A 23,128-nucleotide genomic window follows, 5' to 3' on the forward strand; every position below is an offset into this window, starting at 1 on the left:
TCCAAATAACGATGTTAATGTTATTTTCATTTCAAATTGTCACAGGTGTCTGGCAGGATTCCTTCCTTGGATGCCTTGTTTTAGCAGCCTTGTTGCTGGCTTGATTTCTGGCAACAACATGATATTCAGGTCTGTCCTGAATTATCCTGATGCAAGACACAAATAGCTACTCTCTAAGAAGACAGATTTCTTTTCGGAGGAAACAGAGCTAGGGAGTAAACTCTGGTCACTGGTATCACACAAGAGAATTGGGGGTAGGTAGAGATGCTACTAGGTCCTGTTTGCCTCCCTTAGGAGAGACAGAGCCGGAAATAGTATCTTAAACATAATTTTAGAAGTATGAGCTCACATCATGTTTCCGATTAAATATATTTCTTAAAGGGTGAGGTTGTCAACCACTAATATCTTATACTATGTTGACAGTTACTTTATTAAAGGAGTTGGTTAGAGGAAATTAAAATAAAATGGAGAAACCAGGCAAATAGAAACAGGTTTGAGATGGTTGAGAATCAGTACTGAGGGGGAATTGCATATACCGATTCAAGGTGGTAGTGCGTATCAAAGTCCAGAAAATACCAACAAGTGTTTCATAATTAAACAATCCCTGGTATGAACTATGCAACCCAAGGAGAAGGTGCCAGTCACTGAGCTGGCTTTGGGCAAGCTCAAAGGTCTTGGAAGAATTTCTAAACTCAGTAAAGGCAGAGACGGAGCAGTTCTAGTTAGAGGGGCCAAGACAAGACATCAAAGGGAAAGGACAGGAGACGTCTGAGCAGAGGAGGCCAGGAGGGAGCAGGTTGAGAAGGCATTTGGGGACTCTAAATCTGGGCAGGCTGAACACCTGCTGGTAAGTTCATTGTGACCAATTATGCAATAAAATCTACAAACCCAGGGATTTTTTAAAATAAATTTTAATCTGTTTCTTCAAAATTAATACATTTTCATTTAGGGATCTGAAAAATTGGCTACTCCAGAACAGAGACCAAAATCACAAGGAAATAATAAATATCACAGTAATTGTCAACATTCTGGAGTTTCATACCCCATGTACGCATTGTTTATGTAGTGTAATCTTACTTTCTTCACCATCTTTGTAGCTGATCTTTTCATGGAATACAACAATTTAAACAGACTTATGAAAATGGTATTTCATTTTTAATGCATATTTTATTTCCCCCCCACATCTTTTTAATATTTATAATGCATACTTTTTTTATTGAGATATAATTGAGGTATACCGTTATGTGTTTCAGATATACAGCGTGATGATTTGATATTTGGATAGATAGTGGAATAATGCCCACAGTACGTCTAGTTAGCATACATTTCATGCACGTCTCCTTTGTGTAAGCAAGGTGGAATAGACTTACTGGGAGTCTAACGCCTTTTTGAGAGGAGAGGAGAAGGAGATGCTTTAATGCACCTGATTTAAGCACGAGAGGGAAGGAAAAGATTAACAGAGTCAGAATCCAGAAATTAACCTAATAGCGTTAGTCAGCCTCTTGTAATGAGACCTGCTCTATTTATTAAGGATAACACATGCTAGAAAAGGAGTGTGACAGCCCAATAGTCTGTTCAGAAATTTTTCAATGAGGTATCACAATACTGTCACAGGGTCAATGAGCTAGGAATTTTCATGCTCTGTTGATCAGAGTGTAAACACTGATAGGGCAGAGCCTTTTGAGAAATTGGTTTGGAAACATCAGATAAGAGCTTCAGAATATATATATTTAATAATTTTCCATAGCATCATAAAATCTGAATAAACATCATTATAATTTCTTTTTTCAAAACTGTTCAGGTAGTCTGTGTACTTTCTATTGCTACATATCATGAAGCAGATAATGCCTGGATTTCAGTTGCTCTTTTATTTATTTTTTATTTTTATTTTCCTAAAGATTTTATTTATTTGAGTGAGAGAGAGAGCACAACCAGGGGGAGGGGCAGAAGCAGACTCCCCACTGAGTAGGCAGCCAGACATGGGGCTCGATCCCAGGACCCCGAGATCATGACCTGAGCCAAAGGCAGACACTTTACCTACTGAGCCACCCAGGCACCCCTCAACTGCTCTCTTAATTTATCAGTTCAAACTTAGAAATGGAGGTAGGCCCAGAGTTAGAGCTTCATTAAATAGTTTAAAAACAAAATTAATCAAAGATTAATCATTCTAAGACCATGTTAGAATAATACAAATGTATTGGGGTTGTCAAATTCAACTCAAAATGGATTAAAGACTTAAATGTAAGACCTAGAACTTTAAAACTCTGGAGGAGGGCGCCTGGGTGGCTCAGTTGGTTAAGCGACTGCCTTCGGCTCAGGTCATGATCCTGGAGTCCCGGGATAGAGTCCCACATCGGGCCCCCTGCTCAGCAGGGGGTCTGCTTCTCCCTCTGACCCTCTTCCCTCTCATGCTTTCTGTCTCTCATTCTCTCTCTCTCAAATAAATAAATAAATAAAAACTTAAAAAAAAATAAAATAAAACTCTGGAGGAAAACATAGGAGAAAATCTTAATGACATTAATCGTGATTTCGTACCAGAAGTACAAGCAACAAGACGAAAATAAACAAGTGGGACTTCATCAAACCAAAAAGCTTGAAAACAGCAAAGGAAACCATCAACAGAGAGAAAAGGCATTCTTTGAAATGGAAGAATTTGGCATTTGCAAACCATGTATTTGATAAGAAGTTCCTTTCCAAAATATATAAGGAACTCCCACAACTTGTTAGTAAAGGAAACTAATAACCAGTTCAAAAATGAGCAAGGACTGAAGTGACATTTCTTCAAAGAAGATATGCAAATAGCCAAGAGGTACATGAAAATATGCTCCACGTCACTCATCATCAGGGAGATGCAGATCAAAAACACAATATCACTTCATACCTGTCAGGATGGCTACTAACAAAAAACAGTGGGTAGCAAGTATCGGAGAAGATGTGGAGAAACTGGAATTCTCAAGAATTGGAATGTCAACGTTGCAGCCATTTTGGAAAACACTTGGCAGTTACACAGAACGTTAAACCTGGGTTTGCTCTATGACTCAGTGATTCCAGGCTTATGTATAGACCCAAGAGAATTGAAAATGTATGTCCACACAAAAACATGTGCATGGATGTTTACTTAAGCATTATTCCCAGTAGGCAAAAAGCTGAAAAAACCAAATGTTTGTCAGCTGATGAATGGATAAAAAGCATGTGGTACATCTGTACAAAGGGATGTTAGCCATTAAAAGGAGTGAAGTACTATTACACGCTACGACGTGGATTGGCCTTGAAAACATTATGCTAAGTGAAAGCAAGCAGTCACAAAATGCCACAGAGTGTATGAATGCATTTATATAAAATTCCAGAATAGGCAAATCCAAAGAGACAGAAAGTGGTTGCCAGGGGTCGAAGGGAGAGAGGAATGGGGAGTTGTTTCTATGAGTATGGGGTTATGAAATGCTCTAAAATTGTACATGGATAACAACTCCATGAATATACTAAAAACTGCTGACTTGGGTAATTTAAAGGGGGTGATTTTATGGTATCTGACTTATATCTCATTAAAGCTGTTAAAAAAAATAGCAATTATATTATTTTCTCCCCTCAGCAGATTTCTTTTCATAAAAAGCCAGAAGAGTGCAAAGAGATGAACCAAATGAAAGCTTGCTCTATAAAGCTGAATGATGGACACCTCATGCCTATGCTGGGATTTGGCACCTCTGCTCCTAGTGAGGTAGTCGTAATGACATTGGAGATGGAGAGTAGCAGACATGGGTCCTTATCAGAATCAGAATTTAGGAAATGCAAGAAGGCCTCATTTTCTCCATTTGTAAGCTGCTTCTCTCCAGGTTAGGTTGTTTTCTGCATTAGGTCAATGCTTTTCAAATTTTAATAGGCATACAAACACTGGAGGATCTTGTTAAAAAGGCAGATTTGGGGGCTGCACCCACAAAGGTTCTGAATGAGTAGATCTGGGAATAGGGCTTAAAAATCCACATTTCTAATGAGCTAGCCAGTGACTCTGATGCTGTTTATCCAAGGATCACACTTGGAGTGGCGCTCTATCAAGGGACATGGAAGTGTGTCATCTATCAGCAGTCCAGGCATGGGCAACGCTGTTTCTGTTCCTTGCACCTGCTGTCCAGTTGTAGCCATTCAAAGTCTGTTGGAATCAGTAAAACCCAGGAGTCAGGGACTTCGCAGCAACCTTGCTTGTCATGAAGTTTCTCTGTAACGCCCAGGGTCCAAGAGCTCTCTGTCCACCCACGCTCGTAGAATATCTAGAGAAATCTCAGACGCTGAAGGATCTGGAGAGAGGCAAGATTCACGTAGAGTGTTGGTGATCTGGAGTGGAAATATTCTCTTAGAGGCCCAGTTGTTAAGACTGTGCCACGGGGAGAGCCACATGGCCCTTGGACATTCTCTCTCTGCTTGGAAAACTGAACTCCATGCATGTTTCTTGTTTGAACATCGCGAATTTACAAGAGCACATCTTCAGTGGTTCTTGGCAGAGGAGCTTATAACTATTTAGAGCAAGTTGTAGGGCTCGTTCCCCAGCATGAGAGTCACATGGGATGTCATGCTGAGGACTCAGCAAGGACACTAGCACAGAGTGTTCCTTTTCCTCGGACGTGGCTTTTAAGTCTGTATCATTGGGAGTTACAAATGAGAAAATAACCCTGGGAGACATTTTAAGTGAGGGAGAGGAGGGGCACAGAGAGAGAAAATTATGGATAACTTTAAAAGTCCAGCCTGGTAAGCCAGCAGAACAGTAGGCAGCTAAGAAAAATAACCAAGTTGTCTATTGATTATAGGAGAAAGTATCACCTACAGACACCAACTTAGTAATAACCGCCACCATAACAACAAACTTAATGACAAGCTATTTTTGCGTAAAAGAATAGTTTATTTTCTTTTACCTCTTTGTCCTTCCTCAAATGTTGTTTGAAGTGTTTCTCCAAGTTGACATAGGTAAATCATTAATTTATTCTGTGTAAAGTTATACCTTCATTGCACTGATAGATAATTTTGAGCCTTAGACTTCTGAATTGCAATCAGTGTAATAATCTCTTACCAGTGAATTAACTTGGGACTGTAAATCTATAGACTGTATAAAACCACAGATCATGTAAACCCAGAGGCAGAGGGTTAAGCCAGTGACGAGTGGGGCCAGCTCATGGGCTCACAAGATCCGATGGTGAGCACCTTTTCCTAATATTCATAGCTTGAAGTTAGCGGTGGTGGGAGTATTTATACCATAGAAACTGGCAAATATTCTAAATCAGGACTTCTTTTCTTCAGAGAGTCTGTTGTTAAACATTTACCACTAAGGTTATAAGTCAACATTTAGCTCTGTCACCTCTAGCTCTCAGCCCTTAGAAAAACAATAGGTCCTGCTGAATAGCTCTGCTTGTGGAACTGGCATTCCTGAATCCAGTAGGTCCTTGTCTTTTTATGGTCTTCTAGGTTGCGAAGAGTAATGTAGAAGAGGCTGTCAAGACAGCAATCAATGTAGGCTACCGCCATATTGACTCAGCTTATTTGTATCTAAATGAAGAAGAGATTGGGAGGGCCATCCGGAAGAAGATTGCCGATGGCATGGTGAAGAGAGAGGACATATTCTACACTTCAAAGGTTCTGTGTATAGTTTCCTATGTATCTGTGAATAATAGACATGTTGGGTCTCTTTCCTCTGAAGTAGGAAAATTGAACTGCTCCAAGGATGAAATTAATATTTGTAAAAATACTTATGTATTTTGTTAACTTTTTAAAAAAGATGTACTTATTTATTTTAGAGAGAGAGTGTGTGCATGTGCACCAGCAGGGGAAGGGGTAGAGGGAGAGAGAATCTCAAGCAGGCTCCCCACTGAACACGGAGGCTACGTGGGGCTTGATCTCATGACCTGAGATCTTGAGCTGAGCCTAAATCAAGACTTGGATGCTTAACTGAGTGAGCCACCCAGGCGCCTATATATATATATATATATCCTATATATATATATATATATATATATATATATATCCTATATATATATATATATATATTATACTTTTGAGCATTTTCTCCTACTATTCCTCATATCCATGGATATCATATCTGAAACAAATAAAAGAACTTATATATTTAAGTCAGACTAGAAAGAGAATCCAAGAGGCATTTTTCCAGTAGTGTTCATTGAGCTGACTACTACTAGAGCCAAATATATATATATTTTTAAAGATTTTATTTTATTTGAGAGAGAGAGAGAGAACAAGTGGGGTGAGGGCCAGAGGAAGAAGCAGACTCTGCGCTGGGCAGGGAGACCAATGTGAGACTTGATCCCAGGACTCTGGGATCATGACCTGAGCCAAAGGCAGACGCTTAACAACTGAGCCACCCAGGCGCCCCTAGAACCAAATATTTAAATGTGAGGTGAAGTAGCCCATGAAGAGAGAGTTGAAGTCCACGCAAATGAATCCTAGGCAGGTCTGTGAACAGATATCTCTTCCTTTTCGCTCCAGAAGATGAAGCTTTCTCTGTGTTAGACGCGGTATCACCATCTTACTCTCATCTGTTTATCTCCTTTCCATTAGATCCTTTTGTTTTGTTGGTTTTAGCAATTTTGATTGATTTTCCTTAAATTATTACTTCTTTAAAATAAGCTGACTAAAGTACCCTCCCCCCCAAAATCCCGATAGGGCCCAATTTTCTTGGGAACACTGAACCATTTAATACAGTCAAGACACAATTTCCTGAATCACAACTGCTTGAGGTTCTTGTTTAAAATGTGATTTCCCAGCTCAGTCTCCAGATACTGTGATTTATTAGGTTTGAGGTAGAACCCAGGGATGCGTTCTGTACAGTGAGACCAATTAATTCCTTTATGTTCTAAAGTTTGTGGGGCGCCTGGGTGGCTCAGTCGTTAAGCGTCTGCCTTCAGCTCAGGTCATGATCCCAGGGTCCTGGAATTGAGCCCCACGTTGGGGCTCCCTGCTCAGCTGGAAGCCTGTTTCTGCCTCTCCTACTCCCACTGCTTGTGTTTCTGCTCTCGCTATCTCTCTCTCTGTCAAATAAATAAATTAAAAAAAAAACTTTAAAGTTTGAGACCCTCGGTGTAGGGCCATACTTGTCCATTTCTACCTCATTGTCTTAATTCAGTATGAAACAGAAGCCATGAGGATACGGAACTTAGGAGCTTGGCAGGATGACTTCCCAATGACGGCACTTGGATTTGTGGTTGCTGTTGTTTACTTGCCATTTTATTATTTTCTCCTGAAGATTCTTTTTTTTTTTTTTTTAGCTGAATCAAATAGTTTTATTTGGTTCTGCTTAGGCTAGAACCAGGCAGCAAGCCCCTGATGACTCAATCAACTAAGCCATATTAAAATACAACAATTTTTTTTTATTGAAGTGAAGTTAAAAGAGCATTTTTTGTTACAGAAGTAGAGTTGAAATACAATATTCTTTTAGTTCCAGGCATACAACAGAGTGGTTTGACAAGTCTATACATTACACAGCACTCACCACGATAAGTGTAGCCCCCATCCGTCTCCATACAACGCTGTTGAAACATTATTGACTATATATATTCTCCATTCTTCATGACCTACTTACTGTTTAACTAACTGGAACTTCATACTTCTTGATCTCCTTCACCTGTTTCACCCCTCCCCTGCCTCCCGTCCCTTCTGGAAACCACCAACTACCATTTTCTCCTCTGTATTTATGAGTCTGTTTCTGTTTTCTGTTTGTTTGTTTGTTCATTCATTTGTTTTGCTTTTCAGATTTCACATATAAGTGAAATCATATGGCATTTTTCTTTCTCTGAGTTATTTCACTTAGCATAATATCCTCTAGGTCCATCCATGTTGTCACAAATGGCAAGATTTCGTTTTTTTATGAATAACATTCCATTTGTATATATACATATGTATCACATCTTTTTTATCCATTCATCTATCAATGGACATTTGGATTGTTTCCATATATTGGTTGTTGTAAATAATGCTGCAATAAACATAGGGGTGCATGTATCTTTTTGAATTAGTGTTTTCATTTTCTTTGGGTAAGTACCCCAAAGTGGAATTATAGTAGTAGATAATATGGTATTTCTAGTTTTTATTTTTGGAGGAACATCCTTCCATGCTGTTTTTCACAGCAGCTGCACCAGCTTGCATTCCCACCAACAATGTAGAAGGGTTCCCGTTTCTCCACATCCTCGCCAACACCTGTTGTTTCTTGTGTTGTTGATTTTAGCCATTCTGACAGGTGTGAGGTGGTATCTCATTGTGGTTTTGATTTGGATTTCCCTGATGGTTGATGATGTTTAGCATCTTTTCATGTGTCTGTTGGCCATCAGCTTATCTTCTTTGGAAAAATGTCCATTCAGGTTTTCTGCCATTTTTAATCAGATTATTTGTTCTTTTGGTGTTGAGTTGTATAAGCTCTTTATGTATTTTTGATATTAACCACTTATCAGATATATCATTTGCAAATATCTTCTCCCATTCTGTAGGTTGCTTTTTCTGTTTTGTTGATTGCTTCCTTCACTGTGCAGAAGCTTTTTACTTTGGTGTAGTCCCAACGGTTTATTTTTGCTTTTATTTCTCTTGCCTCAGGAGACATATCCATAAGTATGTTGCTGAGGCCAACATCCAAGAGATTACTGCTTGTGTTTTCTTTTAGGCTTTTTATGGTTTCAGGTCTCACATTTAAGTCTTTAACCATTTTGAGTTTATGTGTATGCATGTGGCTGTCCAGTGTTCCCAATACCATTTGTTGAAGAGACTGTCTTTTTTCTATTGCATATTCTTTCCTGCTTTGGTGAAGATTAATTGACCATACAGTTGTGGGTTCATTTCTGGGTTTTCTGGTCTGTTCCACTGATCTATGTGTCTGTGTTTGTGCCAGTACCATGCTGTCTTGATTACTACAGCTTTGTAGTATAACTTGAAGTCCAGAATTGTGATATTTTCAGTTTTGTTTTTCTTTCTCAAGATTGCTTTGGCTGTGCAGGGTCTTTTGTGGTTCCACACACATTGTAGGATTGTTCTAGTTCTGTTGGTATTTTGAGAAGGATTGCATTGAATCTGTAGATTGTTATTGGTAGTATGGACATTTTAACAATATTAGTTCTCCCAGTCTGCGAGCATCGTGTATCTTTACATTTGTTTGTGTCATTCATCTTTAATTTCTTTCACTAATGTCTTATAATATTCAGAATCCAGGTTTTTTATCTCCTTGATTAAATTTATTCTTAGGTATTTTATCCTTTTTGGTGCAATTGCAAATGGGATTATTTTCTTAAGTTCTTTTTCTACTGTGTCCTTATTGTATAGAAATGCAACAGATTTCTGTATATTAATTTTGTCTCCTGCCACTTTACTGAATTCTGAATTTACTAGTTCTAATAGTTTTTTGGTGGAGTCTTTATATGGTATCATGTCTGCATTACAAATAGTGACAGTTTTATACTTTATTAATTTCTTCTAAAGATTCTTAAAAAAAGGGGGTGCCTGGGTGGCTCAGTCATTAAGCGTCTGCCTTCAGCTCAGGTCATGACCCCAGGGTCCTGGGATCGAGCCTGGCATTGGGCTCCCTGCTCAGCGGGAAGCCTGCTTCTCCCTCTCCCACTCCCCCTGCTTGTGTTCCCTCTCTCGCTGTGTCTCTCTCTGTCAAATAAATTTAAAAATCTTTAAAAAAGAAAAAAAGATTCTTTAAAAAAATCATCTCATACCATTTCTCTTTTAACCACTGCAGGTGTGGGGAACCTTCTTCCATCCAGAATTGGTTCGAACCGGCCTGGACATGTCCCTGAGGAAGCTTGGGTTGAGCTATGTGAATCTTTATCTCATTCATTTCCCAGTAGCTTTGAAGGTTAGCAAAGTTATTTTACTTCGATGATCAATGTAACAATTAGTAGCTGAATACAGCAGAGGATATAGTTTATAAAAATGAGGAGAAAACATACATAATACTTTGAGATTCCCTTTTTTCTGCTACATATTCCCATCCCAGTCCCAGAGTGACAAAAGCTCACTGGCTTCCATGTCTTTGCTTTGATCTTATGAATCCACTGTCTGTATTTTGAAGATCCCATGCTCCTAAATCTCAGCCTCTGTCCTCTTGTGTCTGGGGAATGTCCCAATGTGGAGACCAGTTGAGGTACCGGAGATTTAATGAGTCTGGAGCTCAGGCCTTGAGATGCTGATGAGTCATGCTCTCGCATGGCCACCTCCAGGTGGAAAGCAGGGGTGGGAGTGGCCTATCCCAGAAGGGTCGGGGGCCAAAGGGCCTGTGGAGTCCTGGCACCACCCTCACTTCTCTCTAGGATGTTGTCCTTGACACAAACAATATTCATTAAACCTTTAGCAGTTAAAAACATACTTTCTAGGAAGTATACTTCCTCCACGTACTTTCTTTCCCTTTAGCCTAACCTTCCCATTCGTTTCAAGAATGAGAATAGATTGTTGCATTAGCCTCAAGGTCTGTAGACGGCTTGGCTGGGGCCAAACATAGCTTTATACAACCTCTCATTCTTTTCTGTGTCCCAGCCTGGGGAAGAACTTTTCCCAAAGGACAAAGATGGAGAAATCATTTTTGACACAGTGGATTTCTGTGCCACATGGGAGGTGAGTATAACTCCAAAGATGCTATCTATGTCTCTGCATGTTGGGAGACAGAGGATGGACAAGGAATCCAGGAAACATGTGTCTCGTCCAGTTCTGCTCCCGTGTAGACTTGGGCGAGTCCCTGGATGTCCCTCTGCCTTGGTTCACATCCCCCCCATTTAATAATTCAGTAAGTACTTATTGAGTGTCTATGGTGTACTTAGTGTGGAGAATTTTTAAGTTCTCAGGCTACATCAGTGAACAGATCAAGGTCTCTGGGCACATGGCGTGGAAGGTGCTGTGGCATGAGGTTGGAATGGGAAGGGAAGGCTGACTCACGGAACTGAGAATGCCAAGGTAGCTATAGGATGCAGATGGGCAGGGTAGGCCCTCCTGAGCAGCTAACACGGGGCAAAGATTTGCAAGAAGTAAGGGAACTGATCATGTGGGTATCTGGAGGGAGAGTGATACAGGCATAAAGAAAGCCAAGGCCCAGTGTTGCTTTTTTTCTTTTAAAGATTTTATTTATTTACTTGAGAAAGAGTGAGAGCGAGCGAATGAGAGAGAGAGAGCATAAAGGGAGAGGGAAAAGCAGACTCCCTGCTGAGCAGAGAGCCCGATGTGGGGCTCCATCTCAGGACCCCAGGGTCATGACCTGAACCAAAGGCAGATGTTTAACGACTGAGCCACCCAGGAGCCCCCAAGGCCCAGTTTTTAAGGTAAGAGAGAACCTATCGTGTTCAAGAACAGCAAGGGGGCATGTGTGACTGGAACAGGGTGAATTTGGTAACCCTAATAGGAAATGAGGTCAAAGGGAAAAGAGGGAGCCAGTGGTCTGGGGGACATGGATGGCCTCCTCCCTGCTTCCTGTGCTTCCCAGGCTCTACTTCCTGTTCTCCTGGAGCTTGTTTTGCCATCGTTCAAGGTTTTTTAGCTTTCAGCTAAAAATCGCATTAGCCCCTTTAGCTCTGTCATGAACCCCTTGCCTTCTTTCCTTACTCTATCTTCTTACTCATTTTTTTTCTATTATTTTCTTTTTCATTCTCATACTCGGTTAACCAATTCCTATCTCATTTATTGACATCAGCACCTTTCAAGGCTTTCTCTCTCCTGCTGTGTCTCATCTTCTCTCCCAGCCCCAGCCCCCAGGCTGAGCACATTATTGTTTATCATGCTTCCCCAGCCAGTTACACAGATAACTCCTCACACCCCCTCTGTTCACAGGCCATGGAGAAGTGTAAGGATTTAGGGCTGACCAAGTCCATCGGTGTGTCCAACTTTAGCTGCAGACAGCTGGAGATGATCCTGAACAAGCCAGGGCTCAAGTACAAGCCTGTCTGCAACCAGGTGAGCCTCACCAGCCCGCCCCCCCCACGCCCCAACCTCTTCTCCCTCCTCAACTTCCTCTTCCCTCATTTCAACAAGGTCACCAGTGGCCTCTCCCTCCCCTCTAGAGAACGGAGTGCATTGCAAGTTGTTGAAACAGGTCCCAAGGCCACATCGCTTTATAAACAAACATCGGAGGGTCAGGTTGGAGTGTAATCAACTAGAGGTGCTATGGTGGTTGGTCCTAGAAAAAAACTACTGGGCTTTCTCACCTCCGGTCAGTAAAGTTGGAATACCCTTGTGTAAAGGAAAATGGAGAATTCTGTTGAGTTCTGTGTCACGACATAACCACTGAGACTCGAAGGTACAAAATCAGCCTGCCACAATGTGAATACATGAACGCCATTGAATCCTACACTTACAAATGGTTAAAATGGTAAACTTATTTTTTTAATTTAAATTTTTATTTTTTTAAAGATTTTATTTATTTATTTGACAGAGAGAGAGTGCATAAGTGTGGGGGAGGGGCAGAGGCAGAGGGAGAAGCAGACTCCCCGCAGAGCAGGGAGCCCCATGTGGGGCTCGATCCCAGGACCCCGGGATCATGACCTGAGCCGAAGGCAGACGCTTAACCAACTGAGCCACCCAGGCGCCCTGGTAAACTTATTTTTTATAAAAAATGGTAAATTTATGTTATGTGTATTTTACCACAATAACAAATTTACAAGTAAAAAAAAATTAAGAAGTCCACTTGTTAAGATAAACCTGCTTTAATAAGCCACACATACAACTTGCTTATTTTAAGGAATAAAGTAAGAAATCCTATGAGTAGGGAAGTGAGTGGCCGCCCCTCTGCACTAGGCAGGGCCCGCACGCACCCTGGGTTTATGTCATCTCCTTTTAAATTTCTGACCTGCTGGCTGACAGAGAGGGATAGGCAGTCCGTGTATTAAATATCCGGGAGGCTTATTTTTAGATGAAAATACAAACAGGAGTTCTAAAAAGTTGAGGATAACTAGGGAGGTTTACCTCCACTTTGGGCATCACAAGTTTAGAGGAATTAAAGAAACTGGTTCTGACCGGGGTAGTGGTGACCAATTAAGCTGAACGCGGCCGTGAGCTCTACAGGGCCAGCAGAACTCGGCCAAGTGGAGGTCATTGGTCGGCGGGGCATCTACACGGGCCTGAAGAGCTGGTGCAGAGTATAGTCCCTGGTGACCTGTGAGGCAAACAAGTTATCGTGGACGGTGGTTGAGGTCAGGTGTACCCGGGTCCAGGTTTGGTTTGGGGCCCCGCATACAACACATCCCCCTTCCTCCCCACCTGAGCTGCAAACAGGAGTGGCCGTGACACAGAGAGTTAATTTGCACTTCCTGCCTGAGCCAGCCCCAGCAAGCCAGCTCATTCCGGATCTCTGCTCCCTCTGATCTGACCACCAGAGTCAGAGGAAAAGCAGCGAGAAAGGTGTGCAGCAGAAAGTGCTTCTGCCGCACTGCCGGTTTGGGCTCCGGCACATAAGGAGCTGGGGAGTTGTGCCTTGCATCCGTACAATCATGGAAAAGCTGACCCAACAGAGAACCAGCCACTCTGTTTCGATCCCTCAGAGGATTGGGGTCCAGGCAAGCTGTTGCCCCCAAAATTGGAGAGGCAGGCAAGCAGATGCAGGGAATCACAGCTTCCCAGGAACACAAGGGCTGCGAGGGTCCCTTTGGGGCAGGAGAGTGTCAAACAGCAGCTGCTGACTTGCTGGAGGCTCAGTGTGGATGAGTCTGAGAGCTAAAGACTCCAGGGGGTGGTCCCCACACTTCTGTGATTTTTACCTCCAGAAGCCCTACCAGGTTTTCCCAATGAACACTGGAGAGAAAAATCCCCTCATGCTTCTAGCCAGGGGAAAGGAAAGTGGTCAGCTTGAAAAATGGTTAGAACATTCTGTTTCCGTTCGGGCCCACCCCACAGCGAAACAACTACACTGCGGCCTAACCACCTGGGGTTTAACTCGAGCCTAACTGATCTGATGGAAGGGAATATACCCAAGCCCAGCCCAAGAATCCACAATTGAGCTGAGCTGGCCCCTAGCCCACCCGTCCCATGGCTGGGTTGACGGTCTTGGCCCACATATACCTGGACAAGAAGGCAGAGAAGACGTGGCTGGCATTCTGGGTAAAGGTTCTGGATTTCCTGCTCTCCAGGTGCATGGAAGGAAGACAGATGGAAAATGAGTCAGCACCACTGAATACCTTTTAGTGCACAGAAACCTCTCTCACTAGCTGTGTGTGTGTCATAACACCAGTAACAGTTTCTGACGAATAACAACTAGCCATTTCTTTCCACTTGATGGCAAAGGGGCCCAAAGTCCCGAATCCCTCTACACCCGAGACAAGACTGAGCTTGGGCAAGGGAACAGGTGCAGGGATGCAGAGCATTGCTGGTGTTTGGAGGCGCCAAGGATCACTCAGAGACATCACAATATGATGTGGTGGGAAAGAGGAAAGCACTCTGGTTTCGGGAGCCAAAATTACTCAGATGTGGAGGATGAGGCGGGGCGGCTGTGAAGAGAAGAGATCAGTGTAAGACTGAGGATAACTAGGAAAGGCAGAGCTGCTCCTCCCTAGATATGAGCAATGCGTGAGGAGACCCAAGTCCTCCCACCCCGATCTTGTCTCTCCTGAGCCCCGAGCCCATTTCTCGGTACTCGCTCTCTCTGGGCAGTAATCCAGAGGTCAGCCTCTGGCCACTCCACTGGCACAGCTGTGGGTGACGATCCTGTGGGACAACTAAATGCGTTTGTGACCATGTGACACAGCCCCGTATGTGCCTCATCAATTTGGTGGCCCTGGTCCTGTGATCCAACCCTTCTGCTTGGCACTCTGCAGGTGGAATGTCACCCTTACCTCAACCAGAGCAAACTCCTGGAGTTCTGCAAGTCCAAGGACATCGTCCTGACCGCATACGCTGCCTTGGGGTCCGACTCCAGGAAGGAATGGTAATGATCTCTGTGCACTTTTTCTAACCACAGACGCCGTATCTTCTGGAGTCATCATTGCTCAACCCTCAGGGGGAGGTTGACGGTAGACAGCAGGAATAATCCATCCTTGTAAACCCTTTAACTATCCTACGTTGTAACGACTCAAGAACACAGTATTAGGTAATAAAATCACTGATTAGAACGTTCACACAATTCAAAAGCTTTGGCCTTCAAGAGTGACCAAGGGAGCCCATGATTCTGATGCTTGATAGTTGAGTGATAGGAGACAAGTAACAACTTCTGTAAGTCTTAGTTTCTTTATCTCTTGAAGAGGAATATAAAAATGCACCTTTTAGCACTCGACAGAACAGATCATTACTTGAAAGCATTTTTGAAGTTGTTATAAAATAATTGGATTATTTATTATCATGGAGATTATTGGGTCCTGCTTTGGACAAACATTTTATCTTCTTGACTTATCCAGTCTTCTACTACATTTCTCAGAAAAGTTTAAGAAAAGAGAAATAATACCTGAGAGTCCTTTTCTGCCTTCCTTTCTCTGGTCCTTCTCTGGATTTACCAAAAGAAGCAAAAACAGGGATGGAGACAGTCAGAGGGTAATGAGGCGGATTTCAGAGGATGAAGCCCCCGTAGCGTGAGTGGGTATAACCGCAGGCACACGGCACCTCTGCCTCTCTTCCAGGGTGAACAAGAACACCCCCGTTCTCCTGAAGGATCCAGTGCTCAAGGCCATTGCCGAGAAGCACAGGTGCACTCCCGCCCAGGTGGCCCTGCATTTCCAGCTGCAGCGGGGAGTGGTGGCCTTGGCCAAGAGCTTCAACGAGAAGAGAATTCGGGAGAACTTCCAGGTTCGTGGTAGGGCTGTGGGCAGCAGGGGACCAACAGAAGTGCCTCATTTCCCTCGGGTCTGGGTTATCTGTGAGGCCCCCGAGGTCTGTTTGGGTGTATACTGTGTGCATCTAAGTGCTGTATGTAACTGCTCTATCATCCGGCTGAGGCAGGGAGGGAATGTGGGAAAGGACTCCAGAGGGTCAGGTTTGGGTCTCGATGTTGTTTTTTTTACCCCACAGTATGGCCTTGATTTCTTCAGGGGCAGAATGGAGGAGTTAGATGAGATGTGATTTGGGCTTAAACCTAGGATTCCTTTGTCTAGGATTCCTTTGTTCCAGCCACACCCACACCCACCCAGCAACCCCGAGGGTGGTCTGAGTTCAGTGGACACACTGCCACACAGGGGAATGAGCCCCAGGTTCATGGCCACCATCTCACAACACCTGCATACATCCCTACATAAATATGTGTTTCTCCAGGGGGGACGGGGGCAGTCAGGGACACAAGGAAAAGGAGCCAATCTTCTCCCGTTTCTGACAGGTTTTTGATTTCCAGTTGACACCAGAGGACATGGAAACCCTGGACGGCCTAAACAAAAACATTCGCTATTTTACAGATATGTAAGTAGCTCGGTGTGCTGTAGACGCTGGGGAGCAGGACGGTGATGGGCTCCACTGGTCCCAATCCACAGAGGGATGCCTCATCTTTTAGGAAAGTGGCTGGGAAACGTTCTTCCTTCTGACCCCCTGTTCCCTGTGGCTCTCCTGTCCTCTGTCCCCACCCCACTTGCATTCCAGGGGCAAGCGGGGTGCTGGCATCCCCTGTAGATACCCTTGACTTCTGCCCTTCTCGCTGCCTTAATTCAGTGGGCTATATGAAACCTGGGGAAATCCCATACTCTGCATCCCCATCAATTTTTCCCTCCCCATGGGATGGTTCCTAGAGGCATTCAAACATGCTCCCATCTTTTTTTTTTTTATTCTTATGTTAATCCCCATACATTACATCATTAGTTTTAGATGTAGTGCTCCATGATTCATTGTTTGTGCATAACACCCAGTGCTCCATGCAGAACGTGCCCTCCTCAATACCCAGCACCAGGCTAACCCATCCTCCCACCCCCCTCCCCTCTAGAACCCTCAGTTTGTTTTTCAGAGTCCATCGTCTCTCATGGTTCATCTACCCCTCCGATTTCCCCCCTTCATTCTTCCCCTCCTGCTACCTTCTTCTTCTTTTTTTTTTTCTTAACATATATTGCATTATTTGTTTCAGAGGTACAGATCTGAGATTCAATAGTCTCGCACAATTCACAGTGCTTACCAGAGCACATACCCTCCCCAGTGTCTATCACCCAGTCACCCCATCCCTCCCACCCCACCCCCCACTCCAGCAACCCTCAGTTTGTTTCCTCATGCTCCCATCTTTAAAATCAAAACCAAAACCAGAATCTTCTCTTGAGCTGACTTCACTCTGCAGCCACGCCCCCTTCCTCCTTCTGCAGGGAAACTTCTGGAAGAAGCTTATTCTTGCCACCTCGAGGCTCTCTCTTCTGAACCCACACAAACTAGGCACCTGCCCCCCACTTTGCCAAAACTCTTCTCATCAAGGTCAGCCATGACCTCCTCTCCTCATTCATCTTGTCTTAGCTGGTGAATCGCTCTCTCTTCCTAGGAACACGTTCCTGGCTTTCCTTTCGCACAGGCCGTCTGCATTTCCTTGGTCTCCCTAGCTGGTCCTTCTCATGTTCTTTGCAGGCTCCTCACCATCCACCTGACCTCTTAACTTTGGAGTGACTCAGTCCTTGGACCTCTTCTCTTTCCTATCTGCACCCACCTCCTCGGGGATTTCATCCAGTCTCATGCTTTAAACACCATCTAAATACACACTCCCCAAATTATATCCAGCCCAGACCTACGAGGATTTGTGTATCCCGTTTGCTCAGCTGCACTTGGGTGTGGAATACGTATCTCAAACCCGTCACGTCTACAGTTGAGCTCACTATGGCATGTGCAGATGCCCCCCCCCCCCCATGACACACAGTCTCATCCCAGAGTCTTCCTGCTCAGGTAGCTGGCTGTCGTCTGCTCCACACCTGGAGGCCAGAGTGAATGGGCACTCCTTGACATCTGTTAGCCTGTCCTCTCACTCAGAGTGAAGGCCAAGCTCCTTACCACACCTGCAGGGACAGCAGGATGCTCTCTCCCTCGCTGTCTGTGTCTGTGTCCTTCTCTCCCCCTGCTGACTCCAGTGCAGCCCTGTGGCCTCCTGGCTGTTCCTCACAGACGCCAGGCCCATCCCAGGGCCTTTGCACTGACTGTTCTCTCTGCCTAGAATGTTCTTCCTCCCGATAGCTGGATGCCCACTCCTTCGCCTCCTTCACGTCCTCCCTCAGGAGTTGCCTCCGTGATACCTTCTCTGTCACCTTACCTAAGAATGCAACCCTGCCCAGCAAGACCTTTCTCTCTACTCGACTTTGTTTTTCTGTTGGCACATATTCCTAATTAGCATGCCATACGGTTTACTGATTTATGCTGTTTATTTCCCATTTACCTTATTCGAAATGTTAGATTCCTAGAGCAGGATTTTTAAAAATCTACTCTCTCCCTGAGTGATTACTAAATGCTGGTTGAAGGAATAATACCATCAAATGATAGAGAAGGTAAGGAAGGGAGAGTGGAGAAGCGGGAATTAACATTGGTCATTTTAATCAGTAATTAATTATTTAGTGATTTAGCACTTCCTATCTCAAAATTATTACTATATATATATATAGAGAGAGAGAGAGAGAGGGAGAGAGTCTACCTCCCTTGCTAAAATGAAATACCCCTGATGTGACTTACATCATAATCACTGTATCCATCCCTAGGTCTAAAAAGTAATTTCTTACTGAGTAAAGGGGTAGATGAATTACTTCTGAGTGCTTGAAAGAAATTGAACAACAGTGACATTCTTATCACCTTCCTCTTCATTGCCTTGAAATATTTGTTAACTGTATGTATTAAACCAGGTTGGCATGGTTTTTAAAAAGGCAGAATTCATTTCTGCCCTCTTGGGAGTTTAAATTAGCAACACAAAGAGTTTATCTCCTTAAGTTGTAGAATAATACAGTACCTGCAAAAATGCACCATATTGGTTTATTTTTGTACCTGTGTTCGTGAGTTTGTAAGTGTATTTTCTACATTCTATTCATTACAGTGTCAAGGAGGGGTACATGGTTATTATAAAACTGGGTGCTTTTGTACCTGTCCAAAAGAAAGTTCCATTAATTTTCATACTTAAGCCAGTTTAGAAGAAACCTCTCTTTATCCAGCCCAGAAACAGTTACTTGACTAAGTCTCTCCCTTTGCCTTTTAGATTTGTTAAGCATCCAGATTATCCATTTTTTGATGAGAATTGACAACAGTGTCTGGTTGCTCCAGAGTTCTTTGACTCTGGTTGATGACTGGCAAACAACTCACCGATGAGAAGGTATCTCGTTTATCCACGTTGCTTAGCCTGACAGGTTGATATGTGGCTTGATTCCCCAGATCTGGAAGTAAAAGTTTCTAAACCCAGTCTCCCCCTCCCCGCAAAAGTCAAGGAAAATACATTTCAAACAACCTAGCCTTGGTTTTTAGTCTGTTTTGCTTTTTCTTCTGTCACAGAGGTTGAAATGCTGATCTTTTGAAGTGATCACAGGGAATATTAATCTCCAAAAAAAACTAACCATTTAATATACTTTCAAGCTTTTTACTTGTCCATAAGAATTTCTTTTCTCTTTTGTTCTGTGAATTTACCACACTATACAATTTTATCAGACCTTTTAAAGGGATCTAAAACTTAATTAAAACACAATACAAAAAAGGCCATATTTCAATTAAAAATTACTCATAATGCCAAGGACAAGATTATCAAACTCAGTGAAAAAGAACAAGCAAAGGATGCCCTACACCAAGATGACCAAGATATGAAAATTATCTGAGAAGGATTTTAAAACAGCCATCATGAAAATGTTTCAAGAAACAATGGCAAACACACTTGGAACAAATGGAAAGACAGAAAGTTTCAATAAAGAAATAGAAGATATAAACAATCACAAAATGGAAATTTTAGAACTGAAAAATACAATAATTGAAATGCGAAACTCAAAGGATAGACTCGATAGACATTAAGGGACAGTAGAAATGATTAGTGTACTGGATGGGAGGTAAAACAACATAAATCACCCAATGGGAACAAGAGAGAGAAAGTAACTGGGAGTGGGGGGGAAATGAACAGAGCCTTGTTGACCCTGAACAATAACAAAAAATCTAACATTTGTGTCATCACAGTGGGGGGAATGCAGAGATGTTGGTCAAAGGCACAACTTCTATTATAAGTTCTGAGGACCTAACATTCAGCAGGGTAATTATAGTTAATAATACTGTACTGTAAAATTGGTATTTGCTTAAAGAATAGATCATAAGTGCTCTCACCAAAAGAAAAAAATATTAGCCATCTGGGGTGATGGATGTATTAATTAACCTGATCGTGGGAATCATTTCATAATGAATATGTTTATCAAATCATTGTGTTGGTACACTTTAAATGCATAGAGTTTGTCAGTTATATCTCAGTCAAGTTGGGGAAAAAGGAGGAAGTGGGAACAGAAGAGAGAGGAGAGTATGTTCTGTGTCTTGATTGTGGTGAAGGATTCCTGAACACACACATGTGTAAAAAATCACAGAACACAAGTCAGCATAAATCTGGGAAAGTCTGAACAAGATCAGTGGATTGCATCAATGTCAAAACCCTGGTTTTTGTGATTCTGTGATTCTGTGTTATAGTTTTTCAGGATGGTACCACTGGGGGAAACTGAGTAAAGAGTACATGGGATATTCCATATTATTTCTTACGACTTACTGTGAATCTACACTTATCTGAAGATAAAAGTGCTTTATAAAATAAGAAACCAGAAAATTGGTTTCAGCTCCATATATTCCCTTTCCTTTTGGAATCTTTTCTAACCCAGTGTCAAAAGAATTTGGGTAAGGCTCTAGCCATAGGCCCCTCTACCAGTCCTTGAGTAATCCCAAGAACAATCTTCTCAGAGCACAGCCCAGAGGAAGTGGAATTGAAAACAGGAGTGATTTATCCCAGCCAGTGAAGCCAGTGGCTCGACACACCTCCTTCTCTGAACTTGAATGATGGGGATTTCAAGCCAGTCGTAGGACTTGGCATTGTTAGTTACCAAGTGGTGGGATAATTCAGAATTTGGGGTGAGGGATTCAAAAGTTCAAATGAACCCCAGGGGAAGAACAATCCTTTCTGGAAATTGTTGTTAAATTCAAATTTTAATTTCCCCCTACATTCAAATGATTAACCATAAATACTTTTCTTTAGCAACATATACTCTTCAACTTGAGAATATGGGGGGGGGGGGAGCTCTTTTTTCCTAAACTTCAATATCTAGAGGTTCAACTGCTATCAATTCATAGACACATTTGTAAGGACTTTGGAATATAATCCCAACTTCCCTCCAGGAGAAATAGATCTCCTAAAAGTTACTGAAAGTATAATTTTTCAAAAAACTTAACATATATTGGAGATTCCAAATTTCAGAAATGGCATAATTGGTAAAAGGGACTGAGAAATGAGTGCCGTGATTAAGAGCTTCCAAAGTTGTGTTTTCTTCATTTGCATCAATGCATCTTTGTGAGCAATTTCCAGCCCCAGCTGCTTGCCATAAAGACCATGTTTCAAATGAAACTGAGTTTAGAATCAGAATTTCAAATTTCTACATCACAAAGTATTGAATCAAGATTGACTATATATATATATATATATATATATATGTAAAGCATAGTCAAACTATTGCTTTGAAAAGAATTTGTTAGTAATCAATAAATTAGAACAAAGAGTTTGGACTGTGATTAAAGTTCTTACTTTTCAATTTTTTATTTCATCTCTGGCTTGGTTTAATTTTTTTTTTTCTATTTTGAGGCATATTTTATAATGTACATAACGGACAGTAAAGAATTCATTTATATAATACATAAAAAATATACATGTTTTTGGGTGCAAGTTCAAAAACTGTTACTAATAGTAGAGGTTCCATCAAAAAAGATGGACCCCATTGTTCAGAGCTCACGTTGCCCTTGTGTGCACGAGACGGGAAAGCAATGGCGTCCTTTTTCACCGGGCTGTCCACAGCACGGAGAGAGAGACCCCCCCTGGCAGCCCTCCAAACTACTGTTGGTCTCCCTGTGGACCAGGCGGGACGGGGCCATTCCCAGACGGGGGCAGGCGCCACACCTGCGGGGAGCCGGGGCAGGCGTCACACCTGTGGGGAGCGGGGCAGGCGTCACACCTGCGGGGAGCCAGGGCCGGAGTCACACCTGTGGGGAGCCAGAGCAGGCCTCACACCTGTGGGGACCCGGGGCAGGGGTCACGCCTGCGGGGAGCGGGGCAGGCGTCACACCTGCGGGGAGCCAGAGCAGGCGTCACACCTGCGGGGAGCCGGGGCAGGGGTCACGCCTGCGGGGAGCCGGGGCCGGGGTCACACCTTCACGGTGCCTCGCCGGAACCCCTGGGCTGCCTGGGGAGAGGTCCAGTCTCAGAAGCTGGGTAAACAAACAGGGCCCAGCTGCCTGGTCCCCCCCACCCCCCGTCGGCTCCCCTGCTTCGCCTTCCCAGCCAGCGCCCCCGATGTCGGTCCGGGGTCGGAAACGAACCCCTGCCGCCTCCCCTGAGCTGGCCCGTGCGCTCTTTACGTCCGTTTCCGTCCTCTAGCCCGGCTTCCACGACCCCCACCCGCGGACGACCCCCATCCCCGGACGACCCCTCAGGTAGAGCCTCCAATCCACAGGCGGGGGAGCGGCGCCCCCTGCCGCCAGAGCCGCGAATGCGCCGGCGCCCCCCGCGGACCCGCTTCGAAATCCTCCCACGCAGGCGAGGCCTGGGGTCGCCGCTGGGGTCCCTGCCTACTCATGGACAGTCCGCGCCCTCGTGCTTTGCGGAGCGTTCTCGGATGTGCACAGTGCGACAGAACCTGTGGGCCGCCCGCGCTGAGCCCAGCGGATGCAGGCACAGGGCTCACGGTGTGCACGCGTCCTCGACCCCAGCTCTGTGGGGCCAAGTGTTTCTCATCTTCCCGGTGTTTGCCATGGTGTTGCTCTTCCAAGTGGTCCTAGTCAAAAAACCACTTACAAATGTGTAATCCTTTTTTTTCTGTAGAATATAAAATGATGGAACTTACAGTGTATGGTCCCTCAAGGGACATTTGTTTAAGGTGTAGAGATGAGAAGCCGCACCCCCCCCCCCCCCCCATCGAACAGTGCCTTTGCAAGGCTGGAATTATGGTGATAAGGATTCAGTGTAAGATGTGGAAATCATTTACACTAGGCAGGAAGCTCGGATGATCAGTTAAAATTATTTGTCAAAATATTAAGTGAA

General features: G+C 43.6%; 1 protein-coding gene across 2 annotated transcripts; it reads left to right on the forward strand.

The window, feature by feature from the left end:
• The first annotated feature begins 3,598 nt into the window (after positions 1 to 3,598).
• LOC118021905 (aldo-keto reductase family 1 member C4-like) lies at positions 3,599 to 19,406 on the forward strand. 2 transcript variants are annotated; one of them, XM_035022400.1, is made up of 10 exons: positions 3,599 to 3,715; positions 5,449 to 5,616; positions 9,722 to 9,838; positions 10,516 to 10,593; positions 11,797 to 11,919; positions 14,772 to 14,881; positions 15,567 to 15,732; positions 16,256 to 16,335; positions 16,859 to 16,861; positions 19,070 to 19,406. In XM_035022400.1, exons 1-10 carry the CDS (start codon positions 3,629 to 3,631, stop codon positions 19,110 to 19,112), a joined length of 975 nt encoding a protein of 324 aa, XP_034878291.1. In that variant the 5' UTR covers positions 3,599 to 3,628; the 3' UTR covers positions 19,113 to 19,406. The 2 variants fall into 2 exon arrangements, with proteins under 2 accessions (XP_034878291.1, XP_034878292.1); XM_035022401.1 differs by lacking the exon at positions 16,859 to 16,861 and having other exon boundaries at positions 3,629 to 3,715; positions 19,070 to 19,136.
• The last annotated feature ends 3,722 nt before the right edge of the window (positions 19,407 to 23,128 follow it).

The sequence above is a fragment of the Mirounga leonina genome, unplaced genomic scaffold (genome assembly GCF_011800145.1).
Source record: "Mirounga leonina isolate KUSES-001 unplaced genomic scaffold, KU_Mleo_1.0 Mir_175, whole genome shotgun sequence".
Taxonomy (NCBI): domain Eukaryota; kingdom Metazoa; phylum Chordata; class Mammalia; order Carnivora; family Phocidae; genus Mirounga; species Mirounga leonina.

What these genes read in the sequence shown, in the direction of transcription:
- LOC118021905 (XM_035022400.1), top strand. Translation starts at nt 3,629, where the DNA reads ATGAACCAAATGAAAGCTTGCTCTATAAAGCTGAATGATGGACACCTC. An exon ending in ATTTCTGTGCCACATGGGAG is followed by an intron (nt 10,594 to 11,796) that starts GTGAGTATAACT and finishes CTCTGTTCACAG; the next exon opens with GCCATGGAGAAGTGTAAGGA. An exon ending in ACAAGCCTGTCTGCAACCAG is followed by an intron (nt 11,920 to 14,771) that starts GTGAGCCTCACC and finishes GGCACTCTGCAG; the next exon opens with GTGGAATGTCACCCTTACCT.